Source organism: Drosophila hydei, unplaced genomic scaffold, assembly GCF_003285905.1.
Source record: "Drosophila hydei strain 15085-1641.00,03,60 unplaced genomic scaffold, DhydRS2 tig00000063-arrow-pilon, whole genome shotgun sequence".
In the NCBI taxonomy this organism is placed as follows: Eukaryota; Metazoa; Arthropoda; class Insecta; order Diptera; family Drosophilidae; genus Drosophila; species Drosophila hydei.
Genome location: NW_022045657.1, coordinates 9,623,775 through 9,649,782, shown reverse-complemented (window position 1 = coordinate 9,649,782; position 26,008 = coordinate 9,623,775). Strand labels below are relative to the sequence as shown.

Sequence of the window (26,008 nt, the reverse complement as noted above, 5' to 3'; positions counted from 1 at the left end):
TAATGTGATTTACAATTGTGGCTTATATTTTTGTTAAAACTGTTTTCTCTTTGTTTATGCATGTATTTATTATATCTTTTAATGAAGTCTACACTCTACACACGCCGCTATTAAGGCAACCAATGCAAAATGTTTAAAATATTGATATTTATATATATTTACTTAATATTGCTAAAAAAAACAAAAAAGAAACAAAACAAGAAATTAATAACTATACTATAACATGTTGTTTGAAGAAAAGCCACTAAATGGTAATCGTGTTATATATGCTTACTAAATTGCTTAAATTAATAAAAGTGAACACATTATTTTAAAATACTTTCCTTATAACTTTGAACTAAAATTGACTACAATGAAATTGTACTGTTATGAGCGCTACTGTTAACACAACATTATTCTGTTAAATGCATGTTTACATTTCAAGAAAAGTCCCTACAGCTTCAGATTGGAGCAATTAAAAATATTATGTTAAGTTCAATGTTATTAGGCAGCACTGTTAAAATTTCCCTACTAGCATTCGGGCCCTTTGCGTTTGCATTTCCCGCCCACAGTTTTACGTGTTTTCTCGCCTCGTGCAGTCTGTTCAGGTTATAGAGCAGAACCCGGAATTCTGCAACCGCAAAGAGGCTAAAAATAATTTAATTACGAAGCATAGAGTTACGATAAAAAAAAAAGAAAAAACAAGTTTAATATTTGCGGTGTGAATAACAATCGATAAAAGAACAGCACGCATCAGAAACGAGCGCATCAACGAGTCACCGAAAGCGAAAGGGGAGGGGTACGCTTGCCGTAGCTGTCGCCGTGTGGCCCTTGCCCTTGATTAAACATTTCAGTCGAGAAAATAAAATAGCCACGTTCCATATCAAATCAAGTTTTACTCATAATTTTCTTGTCCTTTTTTGGTTGCCCAATTAAGTTTCGCGCCAATACTCCACTCCCTCCCCAGTCGCCCCCTTAGCTAGTAGATCTATTACAATATATATAATGCCAATGCTCGAATTGAACCCAATTAATTGGATACCAGGACAGGAAAGCGTTCAATGTCAAGAAGTAAGTAATGAACCGAATGTGTTCTAAATGCTAATTAAACCTTTTAATTAACACAAACATCAGGCGTGTTTGCGTGTGTCCAGAAATTGACGCCTAATGGCTTTTTCAATAGCGACACAATCAAGGTCCTTCTATGTTGGCTGTGTGAGAAGACAAATAACACAATATGTTAAGAATATTCACTTGTCAGATAAGCATTGATAAGCGCACTTTAATCAGCTAAAAGCTCAAGAATCTCATTACTTATTAGCACTATCTATGTGACTTTTACACTACAGTTGACCCCGTAGCACTTATCAACACCTATTATATGCCTTTTTTATGGCCATCTAGGAAAGGGCTAACACAGTAAAGTCACCCGGATCAACTCGGCTTATGGAATAGCAGTAGAAAATGTTACCTGCCAAGTGTCCACTCAAGAGAGTTTTTACTGTCTGCCGTTAAGCGGAGGCTTGTGGCACAAGTACCTGTCGCGACTGCTGCTCGTCCTGACTCGTGCCTGGCGCCCAAGGGACCCGAAAAAGACGTCCGTCAGCTGAAAAAATCAGCTGATGGAGGTCGCACGCAGTTAAAGGCTTTCAAATTGCTATTTTAAAGGCTCCCAAGCGCCTTCAGATAGGGAGTTCCAGTTGTAGTACCGTGTCGTGTTGCCAGCCATAATGGCTGTAGATTTTATTCAACGAATCGCATGCAGCTCGCTTTTCAAAAGCCTTGTTAGCTCAGTCATTGGACCCTGTCAGCCCGGCGAGATATATGTACTTATTTACGTGTTTCCACTCTCTGAGCGCCGTGCACATTTCTTTATATTTATCCATGTTCTTTGTGTGTGTGAGTGCGTGTGTCTGTTGTTCTTGTCTCTAACTATTTTTAGAACAGCCATGCGCCATTCACGTGCGTGCGCTCGACCCGGCCGGCCGGCCCATGTGGCGTATACGCAATGCGCGCTTCAGCTTCTAGTATTTGTGGCATATGCTGCACGTGCTGACAACAGCTAATTGCAATTCCCGATTGATTATAAATATATTTGATTGCTTAGATTCAATTTCTAGTTATTTAGTACAGGTTTGAGACCACTTGAGTCAAGGGCAAAGAGCGTATAGAATCTCTGCTTGAATTCACTTCTTTTCTGTTAGTTAGTTTAATTATTTATTTTATTTACTTATTTATTTTATTAATTTATTTTATTTTGTTTATTTAATGTATTTATTTTATTTAATTATTTTGTTTTTTATTTTATTTATTTGAATTATTTAATTTATTTTATTTTATTTTATTAAAATAAATCATTTTTTCATTTTATTTTACTTATTTTATTCTTAGAAATTTTCCTTTTTGTGAAATTTTAAGAGGAAGTAAAGCTCGATATTTTTACCTGAGCGCCTTTATAAATATGGCAGCAACTCAAAAAGAATTTTATCGTTTTTATTTATATATTATTTTAAAAATAAATAAAATTATAAAAAATTGTGACTTGCTTTTCAGAGCATGTTTTGACATTTCAGCATTGTGTGAGTGTGTGTCTAAATGCAGGTGTCTTCTGTGTGCCTTGCACTGCTTATTATTATAAATGTAAACAAATTTACTTAAAACAAAGTAATAATAATAAAGGGAATGGAATAATGTTATATTGATATTAGGTCTAATGATAGAATATCGTATTACTAATAAATGAAATTTATTCTCGACTATTTCTGCGGTCACGAAGCGAAGTTCAAGGCAAAGACTTGCTAATTTAGATGTGTGCGTAGGTTCTTTCGCTAAAGCTCCGCAGTTGACCTTTAAGTGGAAATCATAAATCTGTGTGCCTGTTGCCTTGTGCATTTGCGTAGTTGTTGTCTTGCCCGGGAAACTCAACGCTTCAGCTACTCATTCAGCTGTGCTCCCAGTTTATATGCTGTTCAGCGGAGTAGAGCTTTTTTGCATTGCTGGGAATATGACCTACAAGTAATGCACCTAGGAAAGCTCCGTCATGGAAGGGGATTGTCGACAGCTTGCACGATTTCCTGTTCTCACTGTCTGTGTGCTCCACAGGTGGTTGTTTTCGCCACACACACACACACACATGCATGACTATATTTTTTGATTGTATTTGAAATGTTGCACCCTATAAGTAAACAGATTGCAAAGCTCTGCCCACAGATGGTAGATACATCATATAGTTGTTGTTGTTGTTATGGCTCATGAAATGAGCTCGAATACGACAGCAAATACGCTGACAGACACACGAATACACCTTCATATTGCAATAGCAAATCACAAGCGACGCACACAAGCAAAAACAAAAACAATTATAATAATAACAAATACAAATGCATAGACGTAAACCCCAGCCGACTGTCAGCTGCTGCTGCAGTCGACGCCGACGGCGACGCTCACGTCGACGCTGGGGTAGTATGTTACTGGGAAAAGCTTTTTCGCCACTGCCTCAGATTTTGATTCAGAACGGAAAAGTGAAGCGTCGCTAACGCACGCAGCTAGCCAAAACAAACGTGAATCGCGCAATATATTCAAAATCGAAATTCCTCTGCCCAGAGAAATATATATATATAAATGGAAATATATCTATAAAATATATATATGCAAAAAGAGAAACCGAAAGAGAGAGAGAGAGAAAATTCATAGTAATCGGTGAACCTGGAAGCCCATTGGCATTGGCATTATCAAGCAGCAACTGTGCACTCGCGGCAACAGTTGGCGTTGTAAACAAAACAAGCGAATAAATTAGCTACACTACGCGATATCCCAGCAATTTTAGAGAAACAAATGTAAAAGATTGCGAGAGCTTAATTGAAATAATTAAAGCCTCAATTTCGCAGAAAATATCATAATTGTTGCAAGTGCAAGTTCGTTAAAAGTTTCCAACAGGACTTCATTTCACTGTGTTCCACTAAATTTCTCAAAATGGAAGAGGTAAACTACATAAAGACTTAGAAATGTTTATAAAATCTTTGTTTGACTCGATCATGGACTTAGGCATCATTATATCATCTCATTATATCATATCTAAAGACCTCGTCTAACTCATTTTCTTACTTAGTTATATAATGATATAGTTATTATCACTGGCAAATTGAATGAAATAGAAATGTGTCCGTAATCAAGTGCCCGTCACATAGCACCTCTATGTGATTCCTGGACTGACCATCTGTGCGAATTGCTTTATTATATGTTTATCTTATTAAATAGATAACAAATAATTAAAGCTAGAAGACCAAATTAATTAATTTGCTTTATTTTTAATAAGAAAGCGAGTTTTGCATATCTCAATATATTCTTATTAAATATAGCTTATCTATGAATACAAGATTTCTCATTAATATATCTAACAAATTTGTTTTGAGAGACAATTACGAATGCTTGTCACTATTTTAAATTTGTATAGACACTCTTCATACATATATCTATATCTATATATATATATATATATATAGAAAAGAGACAAAAAAACATAATTCTTAATGAATATTCACATTCATTTGAGCTATACGAAAAAAGCTTGCCATAGCATCATATGTTTCTATGATTGCCGTCTCTCGGTCTCCCCTCGAGTGTCTAGCAACAACAGCAGCAGAATCACCTTCAGGCAAAGGCTGAATTAGCTCGTCGCTATCTCAATTTTCACTGGAAACTGTGCTTGCCGTTGTTTATTTGTATTATATATATTTATTATGCATTCATTTAAGCAGCTTTTTAACGTTTTTTCTTTCTAATGTGCCGTTTATTTATTTCTGTTTCTGGAACAGGCAACTGGAGTCATTTGCTACTCATTACTCGCTGTAACTCTCCCCGTCTGTTGTATTTCTCTTTTTCACATTCTCTGTCAATCTCTCTGCTACACAAGCTCTCTATCTCTCTCTTAGCTTATTGTCACCACAGCCAATTATGTGTTTGACCGCCCGTGCGTATACGTAATCAGTCACTTGCACATTAAAGTTTATTTCGTACTTGTGATAATGAGGCTTATTGCAATTAACTGTAGTTGAATTAAAAGCAAAGTTCAAGCACTTTAGTTACAGTTATCATAAGTGAATTTACTATTGGCTCAAACCTCAGAGCCTGCACGTACTTAGAGCAAACAAAGTCGTTAACTCAGTTAAGTTTCGATTCGATTTGCACAGCTCGAATAAACTATTCTCTGTGATTTATTTTCATCAAGCTTCCCGCTCATCTCCAACCAGAACGCCAGCCATGCCTCTGACGAAATGGCGATAATGACCAGGCGGACTGACCTTGACAGGAATTGCTAAAAGTTATGCAGCATTTGTTTGTTCTCAGGGGCGTAACATTTGCATACAGACACTAATACAAACATAAATATATATATAAATTTATATATATATATATATATATATATATATATATATATATATTTATATATTTATATATATTATGTATTAAGCAACGTAGACAGTAACACGTGACGACCTGCAGGTGCGGCGCTTTTCTCCTCGCGAACTTTGACTTGGCGGAGCAACAGCCAGGCAGACAAACGACCTCATTATAACTTTTAGCCAAGCAAAAGCAACAAAACACAGCCGCAGAGCTCGTCATACATATATATATGCCGTGACACACGTGGCGTATGTGCAATACTTTGTGCATCTTTGACGCCCTGCCTTGTAAGTGTGACTGTATTTGTCTGCAGCTCGCTGTGTTATGTTTGTGTTTGTTTGGCGGATTTCAAGTTCAATGTGCAATTGCACGGCGCTCTGGCTCTGTACTTGGCACAGCAGCTGGCAACAAGGTTTCCTTTTGATTACCACAACGGCTGAGCGCGAGCTGTTGATTTGAGCTTGATGATGATCCTTTTCAGCAAGTGAATTATGTGGTACTTTATTTCCTTTGCCTAACTGATGGGAATAATAAAATAATTGCAATTGTGTGAGCTTATAAAGTGCTACAAGTGTTGTAAATAAAAACGTACGCTAAATAAATCACACGAAAAGTATAGTTGGCATCCACAAATTGATGTTGTGCTCTACTGAAAGGAATAACTACAGTAAACTGATAATAAATCTATCTTTAATTTGATTTATTTTATAAAAACTCGTTACTATAACATATTTTATGTTAAATAATAAATTTACTCTCCGGCTGCGTATTAATTGAGTAATAAATTAAATTGATTATTAACACACAATATTTCAGTTGGTAACTGCCAAGCTATCCAGATTTCATAATAATCCACAGAACAAAATAAATTACAACAAGTGTGAGACTGCACAAATAGTAAACAAGCTGATAAGCCTTGAAATCAATACAGGACTCAATCAAATGGATTTTCTGTTGACTTCAAAGCAATAAATTGTTTTTGTTATTGTGTTTCGTTGACATATCACCTGTGCGTGTGTGTGTAAATATATTTGCATGTAACTGGCGCTCTCTATAGCAAAAGTGATCAAATGGCAATTTCCACGCATGATAATCGTATTACGTCAACGAATTAATTGATAAATGAGAACGACTTTCGAGCGATTCTGTTGTTTGTTGACGGAATTGCTTCCAACAGCGTTGACACCGATTTAGCATTCAATGAAAATAAAAGAAATTTCCATATACATAAAGAGTATTTGCCCTTACCAATTTTGTAATTCTCACGCGCTTCGTTTGTTTGCAAACAAACTAGAAATATTGTCTAATTTATGATGTCAACAATGTCAAAGAGCAGCACAAGAAAGAAGAGAACCGCATTTAAGAGCGGCAAAACGATCAGACGCTGTTAGGCAAAAGATAAATCAAAAAGCAAAAAGAGAGAATTTGCACGCTCTCTCGACGAGTTTTGCTCTGCAATAGAATGAAGTGAAGCCATTTCAGACATTTAGTTCGGCAGCGGGTTCGATTCGGTTCAGTTTAGATTTGTCGAAAGTCGATGCAATAATTAATGCCAGCTAGATTTGGTCATTAAAAAACAAACTACTGTTAGGCTGAAATAATTAAAAATATCAATATAATGCCAATTACCGCCACTGTAAGTTAAGTTCGACAGAGAGACGTAGACAGCACAGGCACTTTGTATATATATGACACGTGTTGCTTTTGTTTGCCATTTAAAGAGCGGAAGAGAGAGGGAGCGAAGCGCGTGCGAGATGTGCGCGTATATTTGTGACTATGTGCGTTGTTTCATCTGTTATCTGTTTTGTATTTCTTGCAGACACCCTCGCTGCTAAAGCGCGCCGGCACTGATAAACTGCGTGAAGTTTTTCTTAAGTACGCCTCGCTACAAAAGGATGGCGAGCATTACATGACCAGCGAGGATTTCGTGCGAAAATTTCTGGGCTTGTTCGTAGAGTCGTCGTTCAATGATGTAAGTAGCAACAAAGCAACCGCAGAGACAGCAACAACATCGTGACAAACAAAACCCGTGTCACAGACAACAGGCAACAGCGCATCATTGGGTCATTGCAAGGTCATACACAGTCTTGCTATGTGATAAGCACCAACATCAGCTGCAACAAAAACATGCGGTGGGCCGAACCCTATACTCGGAGCAATTCTTATCAACATAGAGGAGATAGCGCTTACCTGTGTAACGGGCAGCATAAGATCTGTGCGCTAGACACTTTAAAATATTTATCTCATAGAGACAACTGATTCAGAGTGCACTCGTTATCACTTGCTCGCCTCGTGCAAAAGTCTGTCGACGTCACAGCATTTAAATTTGTTGCTCGTCGTTATCAAATGTTTGGCTAGTCGCAGCTGGAATTGATTCCCAAGGTGCGTCCGGGCCGAAGTCTGTGGATTGTACTTTTCCAGTGATAAAGTCTTTATTTTAACTAATCACTTGTTAGGCAACACGCCAATGCCTGATTAAACATTGAACCTTACTTTTCAGGAATCGGTGCGCCTGCTCGCCGGAATTGCGGACACAAGCAAAGATGGTCTCATATCATTCTCGGAGTTTCAGGCGTTCGAGGGCTTGCTCTGCGCCCCTGATGCCCTCTACAGAACTGCCTTTCAGCTGTTTGATCGCCAAGGCAATGGCACAGTTTCATACGGTAGTTATCTATATAAATACACATAATCATTTTGTGGTTTATACTGGTTTTATTTGTATTCCTACAGCTGATTTCGCTGATGTCGTACAGAAAACTGAGTTGCACTCAAAGATACCTTTTAGCTTAGATGGAACATTTATCAAACGCTACTTTGGTGATGTACGTGAACGGAAACATGTTTATTAATAAAGCACGCACTTAAACGATTTTCTATACACCCCTATAAATCTATTTATATAAATCTGTATATATATAGAAGAAGCAACGCCTTATCAACTATGCTGAATTTACGCAACTGCTGCATGACTTTCACGAAGAGCACGCAATGGAGGCATTCCGTAGCAAAGATCCAGCCGGCACTGGATTTATATCCCCCCTAGACTTCCAGGATATAATTGTTAAGGTTAAGCGGCATTTACTCACGCCCGATGTCAAGGATAACTTGCTGGCGGTATGTCCACATCAAACTTTTATACAGATATGTCAAGGCATGTTTATGATCAATCAATTTCACAGGTCACTGAGGGTCATAGAGTTAGCTTTCCGTATTTCATTGCATTTACATCACTGCTCAACAACATGGAGCTGATCAAGCAAATCTATCTATATGCCACCAAGGGCAGTCGCACCGAGATGGTCACCAAGGACGAGCTGCTCTATGCTGCGCAGACCATGAGCCAGATTACACCCCTCGAAATTGATATATTGTTTCAGCTGACGGGCGCTGTTAATCAGCCCGGGTAAGTCGTCTAGGTCACTAACGTTTCCACCTCAAACAACGCCAACAACAACCACAAACAACTGCAAACAACAATAACAATTTCATTTGTAGGCAAATCATGTGGTCAGCAATATTCTCGGTTCAAAATAAATAACCAAGCCCCATCCTTGTGTTTGTCTCCCCTGTTGTAATAACCGTTGAAATTTTGTATCTTTTCTTTCTTTCTCTCTCTCCCCTGCTCTCTCTTTTTCGAACTCATATAAATCAAATTGCATACAAATTTGTTTACCTTAACGTATTTATCACAATATTAGAAGATGGTGGAAACGCAAAACGATTTCTCCAAGTAGGCAAGTGTTGTTGTTCTTAAAAACAAATTAAAAGAAGCGTTAATAAGACATGGTATTTCCCTCGCTCGCTAAAAATTCATATGCAAAAAATGATCAGAAAACCAAAACTCCCCATCGCCATGCATCACCCCTTCGGTGTGATTTCGTTGTAGATAGTTATGTGTGGGTATCTTCGCATCCTGATCCTTCGACTAACCACATGCTCGAATCGTTTGTCCCAACAGCCGCATCGACTACAGCGACCTGAGCAACATCGGACCCGAACACTATACGAAGCATATTACTCACCGTCTGGCCGAGATTAAGGCTGTTGACAGTCCCAATGATCGATCGGCATTGATTCAAGTACTGGAGGCCACCTATCGCTTTACTCTGGCCTCCTTTGCAGGCGGTAAGCTAATGGAGAGCATTTAATGCTTATCAAGTATTCTAACTGTTCACTGCCTTCCTCAGCTACTGGCGCCACCGTCGTCTACCCTATTGATCTCGTGAAGACGCGCATGCAGAATCAACGCACGGGCTCCATGATTGGTGAGATCGCTTATAGAAATTCGTGGGATTGTTTCAAGAAGGTACATCAAATAGCTGAAAAAGTGTCGCGTGGTATTTATCAATGTTTATTGTGCAAAAGGTCATTCGCCACGAAGGCATCCTGGGTCTCTACCGCGGCCTGCTGCCCCAGTTGATGGGCGTCGCTCCGGAGAAGGCCATCAAGCTCACTGTCAATGACTTTGTGCGCGATAATCTGTCGGACAAGCGTGGCAATATTCCAGTCTGGGGCGAGGTTGTAGCCGGCGCCTGTGGTGGTGCTGCCCAGGTTATCTTTACAAATCCGCTGGAGATTGTCAAAATTCGACTGCAGGTGGCTGGCGAAATTGCTGGCGGCTCCAAGATAAGTGCTCTGTCCGTTGTTCGCGAACTGGGTTTTCTTGGACTGTACAAAGGCGCCAGAGCGTGCCTGCTACGCGACGTCAACTTCTCGGCCATCTACTTCCCGACCTATGCACACACCAAAGCGGCATTGGCCGACAAGGATGGATACAATCATCCGCTATCGCTGCTGGCCGCTGGCGCCATTGCTGGTGTGCCCGCTGCTTCGCTGGTGACGCCCGCGGATGTGATTAAGACGCGACTGCAGGTGGCCGCTCGCACGGGACAGACGACTTACACAGGCGTTTGGGATGCTACTAAAAAGATTATGGCAGAAGAAGGACCGCGAGCCTTCTGGAAGGGCACAGCCGGTAAATAGCCACAATCCAAAAGTATATAAATTCTTCCTAATCTTTAACTTTCTGTCTCATTCTGTTGTTTAGCTCGTGTTTGCCGCTCATCGCCACAATTTGGTGTCACCTTGGTCACTTACGAGCTGCTGCAGCGTCTGTTCTACGTGGACTTTGGCGGCAATCAGCCTAAGGGCTCGCAAGGCACAAAACCAGGTCTGCCCATAGACTCCACACTGGGCGGAGAGCAGCCGAAGCCCGATCACATTGGTGGTTACCATGCAGCTGTGCCGCTGCTGACGGGCATTGAGTCCAAGTTTGGACTGTACCTGCCGCGATTTGGTCGAGGTGTCGGTGCCTCTGCCCCGGCTGGAACAGCGACGGGCTCATGATTATATTGGCGGCATCGTCTGCCATGCGCCAGTTAGGTCTAAAGTTGTACAGTTGTAGCCATATATATATATATATAGGCAAAAGGATGAAGTCGACTCTGATCAGCTATAGATCAAATGTCTATTTTTTGCTAAGACGCGTTTATACACACAGCCACAAACAGTCGAGGACAACAGCAAGCAGTTCGATGTATCTGGTCTATTCTAGAGGGTTCTTTTCTTACCATCAACAAGTTGTAATAAGCGTAACAAACCTTTTGAAATATATATACGGAATAGAAACTTTTACATATAGAAATTTATATTGATATTTGCATGTGTATATGTATATGATAAATAGCAAACATTTTATGGCACACAATTGAAAGCAACTGTTCTACCTACACATAAAACGAACATACCTATATAGAAGAAACTGTAACTTTAACTAGATATATAGTTGAAAGTCTAAAACAAAACAACACAAAGCAAATCACTGAACGTCTCTTATTGCACTCAAACTTTTAAGCGTAAAACCTTTCAATATAGTACGAATTTGTTCAACTGTTATAAAGGAAAATGCAATGAATTACCTCTTAGCTAATAAATGTAAAATGAATATAATTAAAATAAATGTACAAATATTGAAAAACAAACAAAATAACAACAATCCATGTTTATTTAGTTGGTATTTTAAATTTGTTTGCCTATCATATGTAACGCTTTGAGCCGAAGTTGGACTCGACTCGAGTTTAATTTCAGAATTTTAATAAGAAGTCATATTTCAAAATGAATATGTAATTTAATAGTAATAGAAGCTATTTCTTTTACGAGAGTATTGAATGAGGAGTTGCTGGTGAAGGTTTTTCAACATTCAGATGATCTGTTAAGTGTGACAGGTATATCCTCCTGAATCTTTGGCGTCTTCTTCTACAGTGCAGTCTACGGGAAGGCTTTTACTTTCCCTAATATTCTTCCAGAAAACTGACCTCGTTTATTATGCCATCGACTAAAGGTGCGTTGACAAGTCTGAAAAAGGTGTCCTGTGTCGCACATATTTTGTTTAGGTAAAGCGATTTGGTACACTTGTATTCCATACTTCCAAATGATGATCACTCTACTTTTGTACATAAATATATGGTTTTTGATTGAAACTTTATTAAACGTTTTCTAAGTAGTTGCTGAGTTCTTTATTTTTGGGACCTGTTAATGATAATTAAAATAGAGAATAAATACGGATTTTCTAGATGCTCATGCTTTTAGCAATTGGGGTTTGATTATGAATGCAGTAGGCGTTATCCCAAATTTGAGCAATTGGAATGTCAATGAACCCTAAAACACCTCTAACTTTGAGCACTCATATTTAAGCCTCATTGTAGAGGACAAATAAATTAACTTTTGATAATTATATCTCCCTTTGTTGGAACATATTCACATTGTTACTCCTTCATAATATACTTGGAATCGACTGAAAAGTCTTAAAAGTCTTAGTCTAAATACTGTAAGATAGTATAACTAACTAGAAAGTGTATAAATGAATATAGTTCAGTTTTCTGTCACAGCTTTTCCCACTTTATCGAATTGGAAAGTACGACGACTGCCCTTCAGGTCGAGCCCAATGACACGCTTTAGCCATGGCTAAGTGCATCAGTTAACAGGCATGTGGCACATGCGATTAGAATGCGGTGGCATTTGACAAATGCGTTGACAAGGTAATTTTCTGTCCAATAAGGCGGCTTTCAGGTCAGTCGATCGACAATAAATTCAATTTCGAATTCAACAGTTTTATATGCAATGTGGCTTACTGGAGCTGGCCTCCCGCCCACTAGACTGGCAGCCGCTGACCATGACCGTCAAAATTGAATGCGATCTCCAACCGTTAGCAATTTAATTCTGCACGCAGTGCGTTGCCTTTTGCCCATCTAATCACTGGTTGAACAGCAAAATGCGTTTCCATTCAGTGGCCAAGTCTTGTGGCACATAAAAAGCAGCCGTCCAGCGCCCTAGCAGCCGCAGTTTCAATCCGAATCTTGAGTCGAACTCTTGGTTAGCCGCACAGAATGCAAGTGAAATTTACGAAAAGTGTCTGCATTTTGGCAATGTGTTTGTTGCTCCTGCAACATGTGGCAGGCCACGAGGCAACAGTGAAGCCAACGCAAACGCAAAAAACGGATACGCGCGTTTCTTGGATAGCCCAATTGCTGCAGTTGTGCCAACAGCTGGGCACGTGCTTCCGTTCGGGCACGGGTTTGTGGTCGTGTTTTCGTGCGCGCAGCCTGCAAATTTTCGAGGACATCATGGCAGCGGAAGTCATTCCGCTCTATGAGGGCGTACGGCTGATGGCAGCACCGAACGCCACAAATGGGCAAGTGCGAGAAGCGACTGAGGAACGCAGGGACCTTAAACACCTGACGTGGTTTGATCAACTGGCTGTCAGCTTGGCCAAGGGTCTAACCACGCACACGCTGCAAATAAATCTGGCTAAGCTCACGGAACGTTATCTGAGCAACGGTGGGTAGTTGAAGTGAACAATTCCTTAAATATGACAGTCCATTATATCTACAGCTGGGTCGGAGAGCAAAGCGGATGCAGTGGGCAGCGCTCGTCTGCGTCGGCATCGTTTCAACATGATTATCACCATGATGTTTGGGGTCACAGCTCTTGGGGCTGTGCTGGTGCCTATGGGATTTCAAATGCTGTCTATTGTCAGTGGCAAGGCGTTGCTATTGGCGAAAATGGCTTTACTGCTGGCGTCTATCAATGGCCTGAAGCGGGTTAGTTCACGTAGCGCTAATCCCCTTATACAGCTCCTTGTATTAAGTTGAGAACATTTTCTTGGACAGGTCGCCAATACTGGACTTCATTATGGCTTATATCATGTGCCCGGCGAGCATTTGGGCGGCTATTACGATCGCGGCGACTTGAACCATCCACGGAATGTGCCCATACCCGTGGGCCTGACGCCTTCATTGGACATGAGCTTGAAGTAAGAGAGGAAAGAGAGCGCGAAATGAAGTAGCAAAGCGCGAGAAATATCCAGTCAATTGCTGTAGTTTACAGTTAGTTCAAATAAAAGTAGTTTTCTTATTAAGCAAAGTTCGTTTCACAGCTTTTCAGCTTTTCAGATGCTGCTGCTAGTTTTTGCGGCAAGTTGGCAGCTCTGGCTGAAAGCTTCAAAGAGCTTTTGGTGTGTTGAGTTTCCCATATTGCGGGAATCTTTTCAAAATACTCTCTTGCTTTGTGCACCTCAGAAGAATATATTTATTTATGGCAAAATAAGTTGAAAAAGTAGTTTAAAAGTAGACTACGAAACTCTGCACATGGCAGAAGTTTTCTATATGATTAAAAAGTTGTGCACTTAAAGCAGACTTCAAATTGTTGCGCACTGCATGCCACAAGAGGGCGATCCAAGCGATGGCAAGCAGCAGGCCGTGGCGGCTGCGGCAGTGTGGGTGGTCGTGTGGTGGCAACACGAGGACTATAAAAGGAAACGCGCCGCTGATAAGGACCAACATTCTGTCGTCGGTTGCGGCAGCTTTGACATCTCGTGTCGCCTGCGAACGGAAGTCGCGCATTGCAATTCGCTGAACAGTTTATATCCTTTGTATCCTGTCGAGGAGTTGTGTGTAACGGTTTCTGTGCCATTCAAAACGCTTTTACTTTTAATCTCGATCCCAGTGCGAACTACGTGACTTCGTCTTGTCAATTTCTCTCGCTCTAATAAAATTATTGGTTGCGTGTTGCCGCTCGCTACAAATCCTTTTAATCAGCTTAGCCCGCTTCGCACGAGCTTAATCTGAGAAGACCGCACTGGACATAGCTACCTTTTTGGCCGTCGCTCAATTGAAAGTCTGAACTAGGCCACGCTACAGCGGCAATTGACAATTTCACGGTCCGATTTAGTGCAACGGAAGACGCAAACTCCGGCGGAATGAAGCTCGTGGTTTATTGCTATTTATCCATGATTGTGCTGGGCGTCCAGGTAAGTGCTGGCTTGAGACTCTGTGTAATTTGATTTCGATCAACAGACAAGTTTATCCTAACTTCTGCTTCAAAATTCAACTTTTGTCTTTCAGTCTTTTGAATTAATTTCGCACTGTCAGGGACTTACCGCAGAGAGATTGATGAGTCCTGGCCAATTCGAATTTTATGAGCAAAGTTTTTGAAACCTTTGACTTCTGCTCAGTCTTTTCTTAGTCCATTCATCGTTGTTCGTATGTTGCGGCAGATTGCTTTCATTAGGCTCAAATTGTGTGACCAAGTTTTGGGCGTGCGTGAGATTAAAGGGCTCTGGCTCGAATAACATTTGCTGGCAAATCAATTTCATGTTTTATTGCACGCGTTGTCATCGTTATTAGATTTATCTTTTTGGCCAGGCGACAGCTGTAATTCATATAAATATATGTTTTTTAGTCTAAAAGTGTCTGTAGTTAGTATAATTTATATAATTTCACTATACATATTTTTTGGCTAATAATTTAATGTTAGTTTTTCAAATATAATTCAGAGTTGAATTAAACTCGTGTTCGAAGAATCAGAAGATTATTGTATTGTATTGTATTTTTTTGTAAATGTAATAAACTCAAAATTGTTCAAAAGCAATTAGACCCTGCGGCCAAATTCAAGAATTTATATGTATATTATATAAAAAGTATTGGGTTTAATATCTAATTTATTATTTATTTATATTGTGTATGTATGTAAATTTAAACAGAGATCTAATTTGCACCCTTTATCAACTATGGAAGTAGGTTTAACTGTACTTTGAGGAGTACTCGGCTTAATTTAAAGATCTTTAAATTGTGTGTACGTCACTAAATGTATCTGATAAACATGTTATCTTAATACATTATCTGCTAAAAAGTGAAAGAAAAATCAAATGAAAATATTTTTGATAAGGGAAGGAAAATTAATTTAGTTATTTTTTAAATCAAAAGTTATATCTCAAAGCCCCTAATTTTAGTTTTGAAAACTTAAAATATTGTAAAAGCTAAATGATAATGATCATTTTCAGTTTATCTAAAATTAATTTCATCAAAATCTAAAATTTATTAATTTTAATGGCTTTTTGGGTTGATTGATAAATCTGCGTAAATTATCTTTATTGTATTTTCAAAAAGGATGCGAATTTTCAGTGATCCGTTAACAATAGATTTAAAGTGATGGAACATAATGAAGCATGTCTACTTATAACAGAATTTCAAATCTGTAAAGTCGGCTGTTGTCAAAGACAATAGAAAGTGAAACATATATAGCAATGCCACATGTTCAAGAACTTGTAGCATTATTGCAATTATTCTAAGAAAACACAGGCCAGATCTTAGAGTTAAATATGGTTCTAAAATGAACTCAGCACAGTTAGTCAGAAATTGTGTTCATAGATGGAAACATTTGCAGTTGAAAGCATTTATTAATTATCTAAAAATAGGCTTGGCACTAGCGCGTGATATTTCCTTGTAGAACTGTGGCCTGCTGTAGGTGAAGGCTTAACTTCATTAAAGCGAACTGATTATACAAACAACTCATCTTCCAAGTGCAACATATAAGAGTTTATTCTGGGATGCAATATGTACGCTTGTAATCTAATTATAATTTCATTGAGAGCTTCATACTTGTGGGAAGAAGCATGGACAGCGTGAATCAGTTCGAATCGTATACTTAATACGACATTGTCATCAGCTTGTGCAAGGCTTGAAAAGGGAATTCTACTGTAGCCATTGAAAATCAGGTGCACCTTTGACCGTCAGGCCATCCATCCATAATGCCAATTGAAACGATATGTTTGCATAGGTTCCACTTTCCGCTTTGCTATTGTTTTCAGCTACTCAAAAACCAATAAATTCCATTGAGCAGACCAAATCGCCATCAGTCGGACCAAGCGGCCAGTGTCAAGTGGAGAAGAAATGTAAATTTTGTAGCAGCAATTTAACTGTGTTAAGGCAAGTCGTCCATACATACTACTGAGCCAGCGGCAACTGTGTGGGCAAAAGTCAACATTCAGGCAGCAGGAAAGTGGCCGGCAAGGGTATGCGTGTACTGCAAATGATGGCCATTCATTGTGTCCACTGAGAGGCAGCCTGGCTGGCCATTCTCCATTGGCCATTGGCCATTGCCCGTTGTAGTCAAGCTGGTCACTCAGTCAAACGACAGTTGGAGATGACGCTTCCATTCCTCTAGCTTAGCCTGCACTTGATGCTCGCTTAATGCCGTTGTTAACAGCATTAGTAGCACTTTGGCCTTTAACGAGCAGCGCAGCACAGAGAGGGAAAGTTTGACACAATGTACTAACAGCACACGATTCCTGACATGGCTCTGACATTTACCGTGCACATGTGGCAGGAGCCAATTAAAATAAGTTGATGTGTCCTCAAAGTTCTAATTGGTATATACCAACAGCAACACCTGGCTGTATAAATATAAATACATGTATATATGTATGCCAGCATTAGAGAATCATGTTATTGTCTTTCCTTTTAATAAGTGCAGAAGTAAACTTTCTTAATTACAGCTTATTTGTCATTGTTCTGCTCGAAAAGTGTACGAAAGTAATTTTTGGGTTCTGAGTTGTTGCTCTTGCTGCTGCTGTTGCCGTTGCTGTTGGAAGGGCACAAACTTTTAATCGACACCAATTTGTCAACTGCGTCGCTGCCCAAAGCAGTCAGGGGCAGAAGCTACTCCCCAGGCCCAATAAATTCAATATCTAAGTGTTTCGTAGAAGCAGCTGGTTACATTACCCACGCAAATTTATGCCAAAAAAAAAATTGATGCTCCCACATGAAATATGAGTCGGGGTACGCGCGCTTTGCATAAAATCCGTTGCAACATGTTCAATAAATTCTGAGGCGCAGTCTGTGGCTCTGTGGGTTCCGTGCAGGACTAATTTCCGGCAAACTAATAGATTTCTTCGTAGCGACACTGAAAACATAGCAGAAAATGCCGCGGCAAACTGTGCTGGGGTCACACGACTAAGCCATTTTTGCGTGTCATAGACGTGACATGACATAAAGTTAATTAAGCCCCTTTTGCCGGGGCAACAACAACATGCAGTTGACTTGACATCACGAGTGCTCTTTGCAGTAATTAGTTAGTTCCAACGCACGTAGATGGTCTCATTCGAACCGCACTTGCAGTTGCATTTGAAGTTGCAGCTCAATGTGCGCTAAAAGCTGCAGCTCGAAGCTGATTTCTCTTTTGCGTAAATTAATTAAATATTTTTTATGTGCATCAACGTCGACAGACTAAGCCATTAACACCATTGGCCCATCAGGCGTATACGCAATAAAGTTAACTTTTAATACGCTCCAAAAAGTCTTGAGTTTTCCAATTAAAGGTGACATTTGCAGCCTGAATGAAGCTGCAAACTTTTTGTTATTTTTTAATGAGCTAATGAAAAAAATATATATCTGTTGAAAGCTAATTTGAACTTACTTTGATTTATATTTAATTCAATTTATATCTTAATTTTACTCTTTTTAAATTTATTGAGAAGCCAAAGAGTATTTTTGGCCCTGTTGAAGAGCTACGCTAGAACTGTTATAAGTTCTGAAAATGTGTAGGCTTCTTTTTACCAGAGCTGCAATTCTCAACTTGTTGATAGCAGTACCATCTGCTAATGCTCGAACGGGAAGGCTACCAAAAAATAATCAGCTAATTTTTTTATTACATTAATATACAGTACCTTTTGTTTTTATATTATTCAAATAATAATTATATGCATAATTATATTATAGTTTTTTTTTTTTTTTTTGTATAAACATATAGATACATAGATACATGGATATAGGAATATATTTATATAAATATATAAATAATATAAACTCTGACAGTAAGACCTCATTTTATTTATATTTAAATAGAAGTTAATACTTGCAACATAGGACAAAATAAAAGAGAGCGGAAGAGTTTTTTTGTTGAATAGGCTGTAGAACACAATTGTAACATACAATTTGCTCTACAAACATTAAACAAATTTTTGATATTAGCCTAACATGATCCCATGAGAATCGCAGAGAGGGCATAAGTAAAGAAAACATTATATACATTTCATTGAAAGATTAGCTATAATCCTTTACGGACAGCGTATTAGTATGCATATTAGGCAGCATCGTGCAAGAGGCAAGCAAATTTTTGGTTAATATTTGATAAGCTCTAAAATGCCGCAGCAGAAAAAAAGTGTTTTATAGCAAGAGAGACGGTGCCTGTTGCTGGTCAGACGACCCTTTACTCGTATTTTCTGCTATCTCATGATTAAGTCATGATATGCTCGTACTCTGTGAATTGTTGTATTAGAAACGGAATGTAAATATTTGGGAAAAGTCACGGCTAAACGCGAAAATCTGTCGGCTTTGCCTGTGGACAATAAATATTTGAACGGGCTGCCGAATACCTTTTACGGCATTTCCGGATTCTAGTTGGCGTAGGTGTCAAGCTGTTGTTGATACTGCCAGAGTTGGCGGCGTTTTAATTAAGTCATAATATTTAAGAAACTGAGATGCTCAAACAGAGATACGAGACGTGCAGGCAGAAAAGTTTTCATGAAAAGCACGTTTCCCTACAGCTGGTGCTGATTTTCATTATTATATCAAGTGAGAAAATGCTTTTAAAGTACCAATGAATTATTCTAAATGAATTTCGAATGCATGATAAAGTCATTAATATATGCACGTAGCTTTGCACGCTCCAAGAACTGTGCGCATAAATCAAAAAATCATTTTAAAGTCAGCAGTAAATAAAAACTTTACTGAGCTCAGTCTGAGCTTTACATAGATGTGTGTGTGTCTGTGTGTGTATGTGTGTGAGATAGTATTAAGATATAGGTGTCGTTGACAAGCAATAATAATTTTATGAATAACTCTGACCAGCTGCTGCCACCTAAAGTCACTAGCAATCCCTCAACTTTAACAAAAGAATTCCATCGACAGCTACTGGAGGCAGCTGTTACCCTGCAGTTGGGCTGTTCATCCTGGCATGCCGAATCCCATTCAGCGACAATGTTATTATGCAAATGAGCTGCCTCCGAGTGTTTTCAAAGGGATCATATTTATCATTTATTTACTGACTGTCATCAGCTTTGACGAATCCTGCGAATTGCTAAACAGCCTCTTGATTGACTTTACAATTTACTTCTGTGCGCGTCAAAGATTAATGACGTCACTTGGGTATAAAAATCATCTGTAGGTGTGTGTGTGTGGTTATGTGTATGTCTGTGTGGGAGTATGTGTGTGTGTGTGTGTGTATGTGTGGGCGTGCGCGTCGTACCGTGAAGCATTCTGCAGCTTAAAGTTAGGCCACCAAAGCCAAAGCCGCCACTAATTGACAGTTTCATAAGCATACAACTACGGCTCACCATGCCCAGCTCGTTATAGACCAAAATCGCGTCGGTTTTTTCGAGTGTTGCGCAAACAATTCGCCAAACTCAGCCACAAATACAATTATTTTTTTTCGACTACAGAGGGTTGAGAGTTGCGAATCCACATTCATCAATTTAACCGCCGCTGCTGCCTGTTCGCGAACCCAAATGAAAAACAATTTCACTTAGTGCCCCGAACGCAACCTTTTGTCAATTAGGCGAAGATAAAAATAATGTGAAAATGAATAATAATAAATGAATAAAAATAATAAAAAAAAGCGAAATTGTGCCTAGTCATAGACGAAGAGCTGGGCTGAAATATGACCTCTTTTAAACAGGAGCTCCTTATGTTCGAGACTTGGATTCGCTTGGTGAAATTTCTATTTTCAAATTTCTCACGAAAATAAATCATTTTTGAAACTGTAATAAAATCTGAATAGCTCTTAAGCTCTTGAAGCCTTCAGGCTTGAATTCATTTTGATTCGTGTGTAGTGCTTATAGCTAGTTTTAAAATCTAATCAATATGCTATTTTCTTTTAGTAAATCATTTGCTATATGCTAGAAAATCGTTTTGAATTCAATTTTAAATTTTAAAGTTACCCAATTACTTTCAGTAAACACAGAATATTAATGAAGTAGCCAAAAAGCAATTCATAAGCTGAATGATTTGATTTCGACCCCATGTTAAGGGACATTGTTTTCTCTTGAGCTTCAGTCCGTGGCTATTTTTAAATTATTGAGTTTTTAAGCTAAAAATTATTTATGCTTCATATTCAAGACGCAAAAGCACTTAAGTTTTTTGTGTCCTGGCGAGCTGCAAGTTGCGCGTGTGGTCATTGAATTGTTCGTCTAGTGGGCCAACTAGTGGGTCGGCGTTTAATTAAAAAAGCCAATTGTCCAGCATCAACAGCTGCATTGGGCCTCAAGAACATTGCCCTGCTGACCTGCCCCCTCTGGTAGCAGCTGGCCAGGGGGTCTGCTGTTAGCATGTGATCCAACTACAAAACGCAACTTTGTGTTGTTGGCATTGCTGTGATGTTGTGGCTCTTGTTGCTTAGTGAAAAGCTGTTATTAGCTCGACAGCCTGCTGATTCCTATCGCAGTCGGGTTTTGCTTTTGTCAACAACATTTGTGGCCCATTTTGAGTGCATATCTTTGCCGTCGCCTGAATGACAGCAGACGGCGCGCCGTCAAAGAGGCTATTCAAGCTGAAAAAGTCTATATTTCTTTACACTTTTAATCTTTCACACAGGCCTGGCCCACAGTGAAGCGCTCCTTTGAGCTATACCCGGGTGCTGCAATGCCCTACAACGTGCACCGAATTGCAGGTAAGAATAAAGCGCGCACGCATACCTGTATATAAATATGCGGTGGGTGGAAGGGTGGCCGGAAAAAGCACTAACGAATTGGTAGGTAAAAGTTTTAGTCAAGTGCCTTTGGCAGAGATGATGCACTTTAGCGGTTGTCGAGCGTCCATACACTAAGAAAAATCAAGGCAATGGCAAGGGAACTACAATCGTTATATAATCTAATTTAATTCACAAATATTTTTAGAAATCGTAAACGAGAATCTCGGCAGTGGACAATATTTTCATTAGATCATAGTTCAATTTGCATAACATTCAATGGAAATACTCGATTTTTGGTTAGTGTAACCCTTAGAAAATATTTGCGGTTGGGCGAAATTGTCTTTCAAATTGCTTTTCCTCGCATGTTGTCAAGTGTTTTTCTTTTAACCACTTTAGCCGCAATGACATATACGTAATTTATTTACATAAGAGTTGCAAAATTGAATATACATGCGAGACATTCGAGCAAACGCAATATAAAATTGCACTTCAATCGAAATCTATGCGAAATATTCATGAATATTCATTCATCGATTGTCGTGGCAACAGCAAATCCGATGACCATTAAATTAAGATTGGGTTTCTAATGAAAAGCAACATATTGAATTTGCCAGTAAGCTAACTAAGAGAAGAAAACTAACTGCAAATCCATCTGACAGCATCTATAAATATAACCAAGCGAAGCTGGCCACGGGCCAGCAATTGGCAAGGAAACCACAGCTGTGTCCTTGGCCATTTCCATTCAAATAAACATAATAAAGTTGGAGAAATCTTAGTTTCTCTTGTTGGATTTATACTGTTTATTTATAATTTCTGTTCTTTGCGACTTTCACTTCTTCTTCTAGCCGACAAGTAAACAAGTCAAAGCTGAGATTGCGCGTTAATTTATTTATAGATGACATCATCTTGAGGCTTGAATTTTGATATAATTAATTATGCACAGAGCAAAAGGTACAGAAAGAGTAATGAGAAAACAGAAGATGAAATTTAAATAAAAGTGCTAGCAGTTTACAAGTGTTCGCTAAGCCAGTTGTCCTACCACCGCAACTTATATAATTAAAAAACAATTAAGTAGATTGTTTATAACAATATACTTTTTACCTAGTTTCTTTACGCGCTTTCAATGAATGTAGCTCACTCGATTGCACGCTTCAATCTTGTGCGAACTGGGGTATTTTATAGTCGATCATACCCGACTATAGCAGTCTTTCTTGTTTATGTATAATAAAATAAATAATTCAATGTCCTTAACACATTTAGCTAATCTGAACTTTCTAAGTTTAACTTTTTAAAACAAAGTCTAAAGTTAAAGTAATTTCATAAATTATAATCATAGTTTATAAATAATTTATAGTCCTTATACACAAACATTTAACACACTTCAATAGAAAACCTCTCAGCGAACAAAGACATAATAAGGAAAGCCATCAAATGAATAATGAATGAATATACCTCAAGCTGGAGCACAGAGTAGAGGACACTCCTCTGGGCCTTTTTGGTTTATTATAACAAACACTTAAGATCATTGTTTTAAATGTAGTTTTTAATGCCATTAAGACCAAAATTAATGGCAATCAGCATGAATGAATACATTATTGCATAATTATACCTATTGTAAATTCAATGTCAGTCGTTACTTATCAATTATGCATAATGTTGCTATACTTGCTAAGCGCTCTCAATTCAATTATCGAAATGCGCATATTGTGACAATTTAATGCAATTAAGAAACGTAATAAACAATTAGGCGCCAAATGTCCTAAATCCCCCACGCACACACTCAAACGCCATTGGGCTTCCACAGATACTTTTGCAAATATATGGAATATGCCAAACACTCGGGTCAGCATGACGAAGAGCAAATATTCTTGCTGAGCAAATCGTTTTGAATAGGAAATTTGAGTTATTGATATATAATACTTTTTATTATGTAATTATAAATTTTATGTAATATATAACATTTATAGCCTACAGCAAATATTTATAAGTAATTCAGAATATTTAACAACTTGGCTTTCTTTTAAGACAGCAAAATGGTAGTATAGTAATATAATATAATAATAATATATAATAATATATATAAAGTCGATGTTGTGGTCTAATAGCACCCAAATTTATTGAAAAGTCGGATTTGGTCATGTGTTACAGTTTTTTACGAGTTACATTGCCTCTGGATTAAACAGATCATCTTGCTAGAACTTTAGAATGAAGAACATAATTTTATAAATTTCGGTTTCTTAACTGACAATTATTTATATGACTATGACTATATATATTTTCAAATTAAAAATCCTTGGCTTCAATACCACGACCAGTATAGAGAAAGATACAACAATTTCTGGGCGTATTATAAAACTTTTTTAAATTTAATCACTAGAGCCTACACACAGGCATAGATTCGACATTCCAAGTCTCTTGCGTAGGGACATCTAGAAAAGCGTAGCGAAATATGATTCTACTTTTATGTTCAGATCTCTGTATGTTATAGATGAAAATAGAAAAATGTGTTTTACATTGTCGGCATTGCTGACTAGAAAATATGTAGTTGTACCGAAATAGTTTAACAATTTATTTACCCTAAACTAGGGTATACAAATACGAAGTGCCATGTGTACAGCAAGCGATTTTATGGGCATTCTGTTTGTGTTGCACACAAAATACGCTTAGGCTACACACGTAAACACACGCACACGCACACACTCAAGTTGCGTGTGTGACAGGCATGCGAAAAAGTCAAAGTCAGACTATAGTTTAATTGTTTTTGGCCAGGGAGAAGAGTAAACTGAATAAGCGAGTTCGTGGGTGTGTGGTGTGTGTGTGTGTGCGTGTGTGCTTGTGTTTGTGTGGGTTACCAAAATATAGCTAATAATGCGCGCCATAAATCAGGCAACAGTAGCCATAGCCAGGGAATTAAGTGGCATCAGCTGGACAGCCCGCAGGTCTGTGTATGATATATTAATTGCTGGATGCTAGCAACGAGCTTGGGTCAAAACGTGGCTCCAATTTGCATGTGTGCTTTGAAATCCAAGTGGGTTTCAATTAGTGCTTCAACGCACACACATAACAATGGGAGAAGCGTCGGCTGCAAATTGTTGCAGCTTCCACAATTGGTTAAATTGGTTTCATATGCCCAGCAGGCATTGAACCAAGACAGAATTCTAATCGAACTCCCCCACGCAATGCCATTGCAGACTGCATGCATGTGGCCTCTGAGCCAGGTGATTACATTTTCAAGAAGTCAGCTGCATCGTCGCCGTCGGCTCCATTGACCGCGCTCAATTACAAGAGGGATGCGACGTTGCTGGAGCTGGAGGCAGTTACCAGTGAGCAGTTGGAGGCAGCTGCTGCTGCTGCTGCCGCAGAGTCCGTCTGTGGTCTCTATGTGATTGGCGAGCCCGACACAATAGTCGAGATAACCATGAAACACTATGACGTCAATTGCGAGTCGGGTGGTCTGATGGCGGTGAGTAACGCAAGCATTAAATATTGAAATTGAATTTATAATTCAAGTACTCACGTCTGATTCTGTTACAGTTTGTGGATGGCTGGGAGCTAAATGGAGAGTACTTCCCGGCAATCAAGGATCATCATCGTGTGATCGAGGATCGCGTCTCTGAGTTCTGCAACAACAACAAGCAATGGTAAGAATATACACTCCTGATCCTTTATACTGCTCGTTTTTTAAACTATTTCCCTTCGCCTTTAAGGCCACGTTTTAGCAACAAGAAATTCTTCCGGTCCAGTCAGAATGCTGCACTTTTGCAGTACCGCATACCCACACGTGGTTCCTTTGTGGCCAACGTTCGCTTCCACAAGATTTCACAACGTAAGTACTCCATGTATAGACTCTGCAAGAGATTTAATAAAGCTCTTTGCGCTGCTCTCAGCTTGCAACATACTTGTCCAGGACACCGCCGCCATCTATCAGATGTCAAACTTTGGCCACGCTCGCAACTGCACACTCTCAGCACTTTTTCCGGCTGCCGTTTCTTTGGGATCTCTGCGCATTGGTGGCAAGACTGTTCGTGCTCAGGAGAAGATCAACTACGACGTGAGTATAGCCAGTGAAGAGTTAATATTATATTTGCTCTGACCGAAAGCACATTGCTTTTAGTGTCACCAATACGAGGATCGTTTAGATATTGGTGGCTCGGCAGGTCTCGACACCACCTCCATGGAGATAGCTAGTGCCGTATGTGGTGCCACCACCGAGCTGGGACCCGAGCAGGCTGTCTTCTGTGGTGTTACCAGCGTGCGCCTAGTGTCCACGGGCCGCTTCCAGAATCAGGCAGCTATCATCATACGCAAAGCCGATGAGCACGATCTGGACATAGCCACGCTCCTGTGCGCGCTATAAGCGGCTAATTAAACACACAAAGAAAGGGATGCGGCCGGCACAATGATTACAATTTGATGTTTGTAAATATGTATGTGGGTGGATAAGTAAGAACGATGGCACCAGAAAAACGCAACCCCAACCCATTTTGCTTGGTTATTATTGTAGCGCTTTACCCAATCCAAGCACAAAGTATTCACATGCCAAACTAAATAGCGAAAACCCCAAAAAGTAAATTCAATGTAATTATATGTGTATATCAAAGAT

The 26,008-nt window shown here is 39.1% G+C and overlaps 3 protein-coding genes across 5 annotated transcripts; all 3 read left to right on the top strand.

Moving 5' to 3' along the window:
- The first annotated feature begins 567 nt into the window (after positions 1-567).
- On the top strand, positions 568-11,331 carry LOC111592461 (calcium-binding mitochondrial carrier protein Aralar1). 3 transcript variants are annotated; one of them, XM_023304660.2, is made up of 10 exons: positions 568-1,050; positions 7,202-7,354; positions 7,883-8,045; positions 8,113-8,204; positions 8,302-8,496; positions 8,562-8,785; positions 9,341-9,507; positions 9,570-9,688; positions 9,748-10,357; positions 10,430-11,331. In XM_023304660.2, the coding sequence occupies exons 1-10, from the start codon at positions 985-987 to the stop codon at positions 10,726-10,728; spliced, it is 2,088 nt and encodes a 695-aa protein (XP_023160428.1). In that variant the 5' UTR covers positions 568-984; the 3' UTR covers positions 10,729-11,331. The 3 variants fall into 3 exon arrangements, with proteins under 3 accessions (XP_023160428.1, XP_023160431.1, XP_023160430.1); XM_023304663.2 differs by lacking the exon at positions 568-1,050 and adding an exon at positions 3,499-3,960 and having other exon boundaries at positions 10,430-11,330; XM_023304662.2 differs by lacking the exon at positions 568-1,050 and adding an exon at positions 6,866-7,018 and having other exon boundaries at positions 10,430-11,330.
- An 801-nt stretch (positions 11,332-12,132) lies between these two features.
- On the top strand, positions 12,133-13,728 carry LOC111592479. Its single transcript, XM_023304695.2, has 5 exons — positions 12,133-12,208; positions 12,270-12,419; positions 12,491-13,218; positions 13,273-13,481; positions 13,551-13,728. Exons 3-5 carry the CDS (start codon positions 12,768-12,770, stop codon positions 13,695-13,697), a joined length of 807 nt encoding a protein of 268 aa, XP_023160463.1. The 5' UTR covers positions 12,133-12,208; positions 12,270-12,419; positions 12,491-12,767; the 3' UTR covers positions 13,698-13,728.
- Positions 13,729-14,113: 385 nt separating this feature from the next.
- On the top strand, positions 14,114-25,989 carry LOC111592477 (corticotropin-releasing factor-binding protein). Its single transcript, XM_023304693.2, has 7 exons — positions 14,114-14,689; positions 21,309-21,384; positions 24,597-24,868; positions 24,940-25,046; positions 25,113-25,231; positions 25,293-25,456; positions 25,520-25,989. Exons 1-7 carry the CDS (start codon positions 14,639-14,641, stop codon positions 25,760-25,762), a joined length of 1,032 nt encoding a protein of 343 aa, XP_023160461.2. The 5' UTR covers positions 14,114-14,638; the 3' UTR covers positions 25,763-25,989.
- The last annotated feature ends 19 nt before the right edge of the window (positions 25,990-26,008 follow it).

Excerpts from the sequence above, each read along its gene's own strand:
- LOC111592477 (XM_023304693.2), top strand. The coding sequence starts at position 14,639 with ATGAAGCTCGTGGTTTATTGCTATTTATCCATGATTGTGCTGGGCGTC. Across the intron at positions 14,690-21,308 it reads TGATTGTGCTGGGCGTCCAG|GCCTGGCCCACAGTGAAGCG; the intron begins GTAAGTGCTGGC and ends TCTTTCACACAG. Across the intron at positions 25,047-25,112 it reads TGCAACAACAACAAGCAATG|GCCACGTTTTAGCAACAAGA; the intron begins GTAAGAATATAC and ends TTCGCCTTTAAG.
- LOC111592479 (XM_023304695.2), top strand. The coding sequence starts at position 12,768 with ATGCAAGTGAAATTTACGAAAAGTGTCTGCATTTTGGCAATGTGTTTG. Across the intron at positions 13,219-13,272 it reads GGAACGTTATCTGAGCAACG|CTGGGTCGGAGAGCAAAGCG; the intron begins GTGGGTAGTTGA and ends TTATATCTACAG. Across the intron at positions 13,482-13,550 it reads CTATCAATGGCCTGAAGCGG|GTCGCCAATACTGGACTTCA; the intron begins GTTAGTTCACGT and ends TTTCTTGGACAG.
- LOC111592461 (XM_023304660.2), top strand. The coding sequence starts at position 985 with ATGCCAATGCTCGAATTGAACCCAATTAATTGGATACCAGGACAGGAA. Across the intron at positions 1,051-7,201 it reads AAAGCGTTCAATGTCAAGAA|ACACCCTCGCTGCTAAAGCG; the intron begins GTAAGTAATGAA and ends TATTTCTTGCAG. Across the intron at positions 8,046-8,112 it reads CAATGGCACAGTTTCATACG|CTGATTTCGCTGATGTCGTA; the intron begins GTAGTTATCTAT and ends GTATTCCTACAG.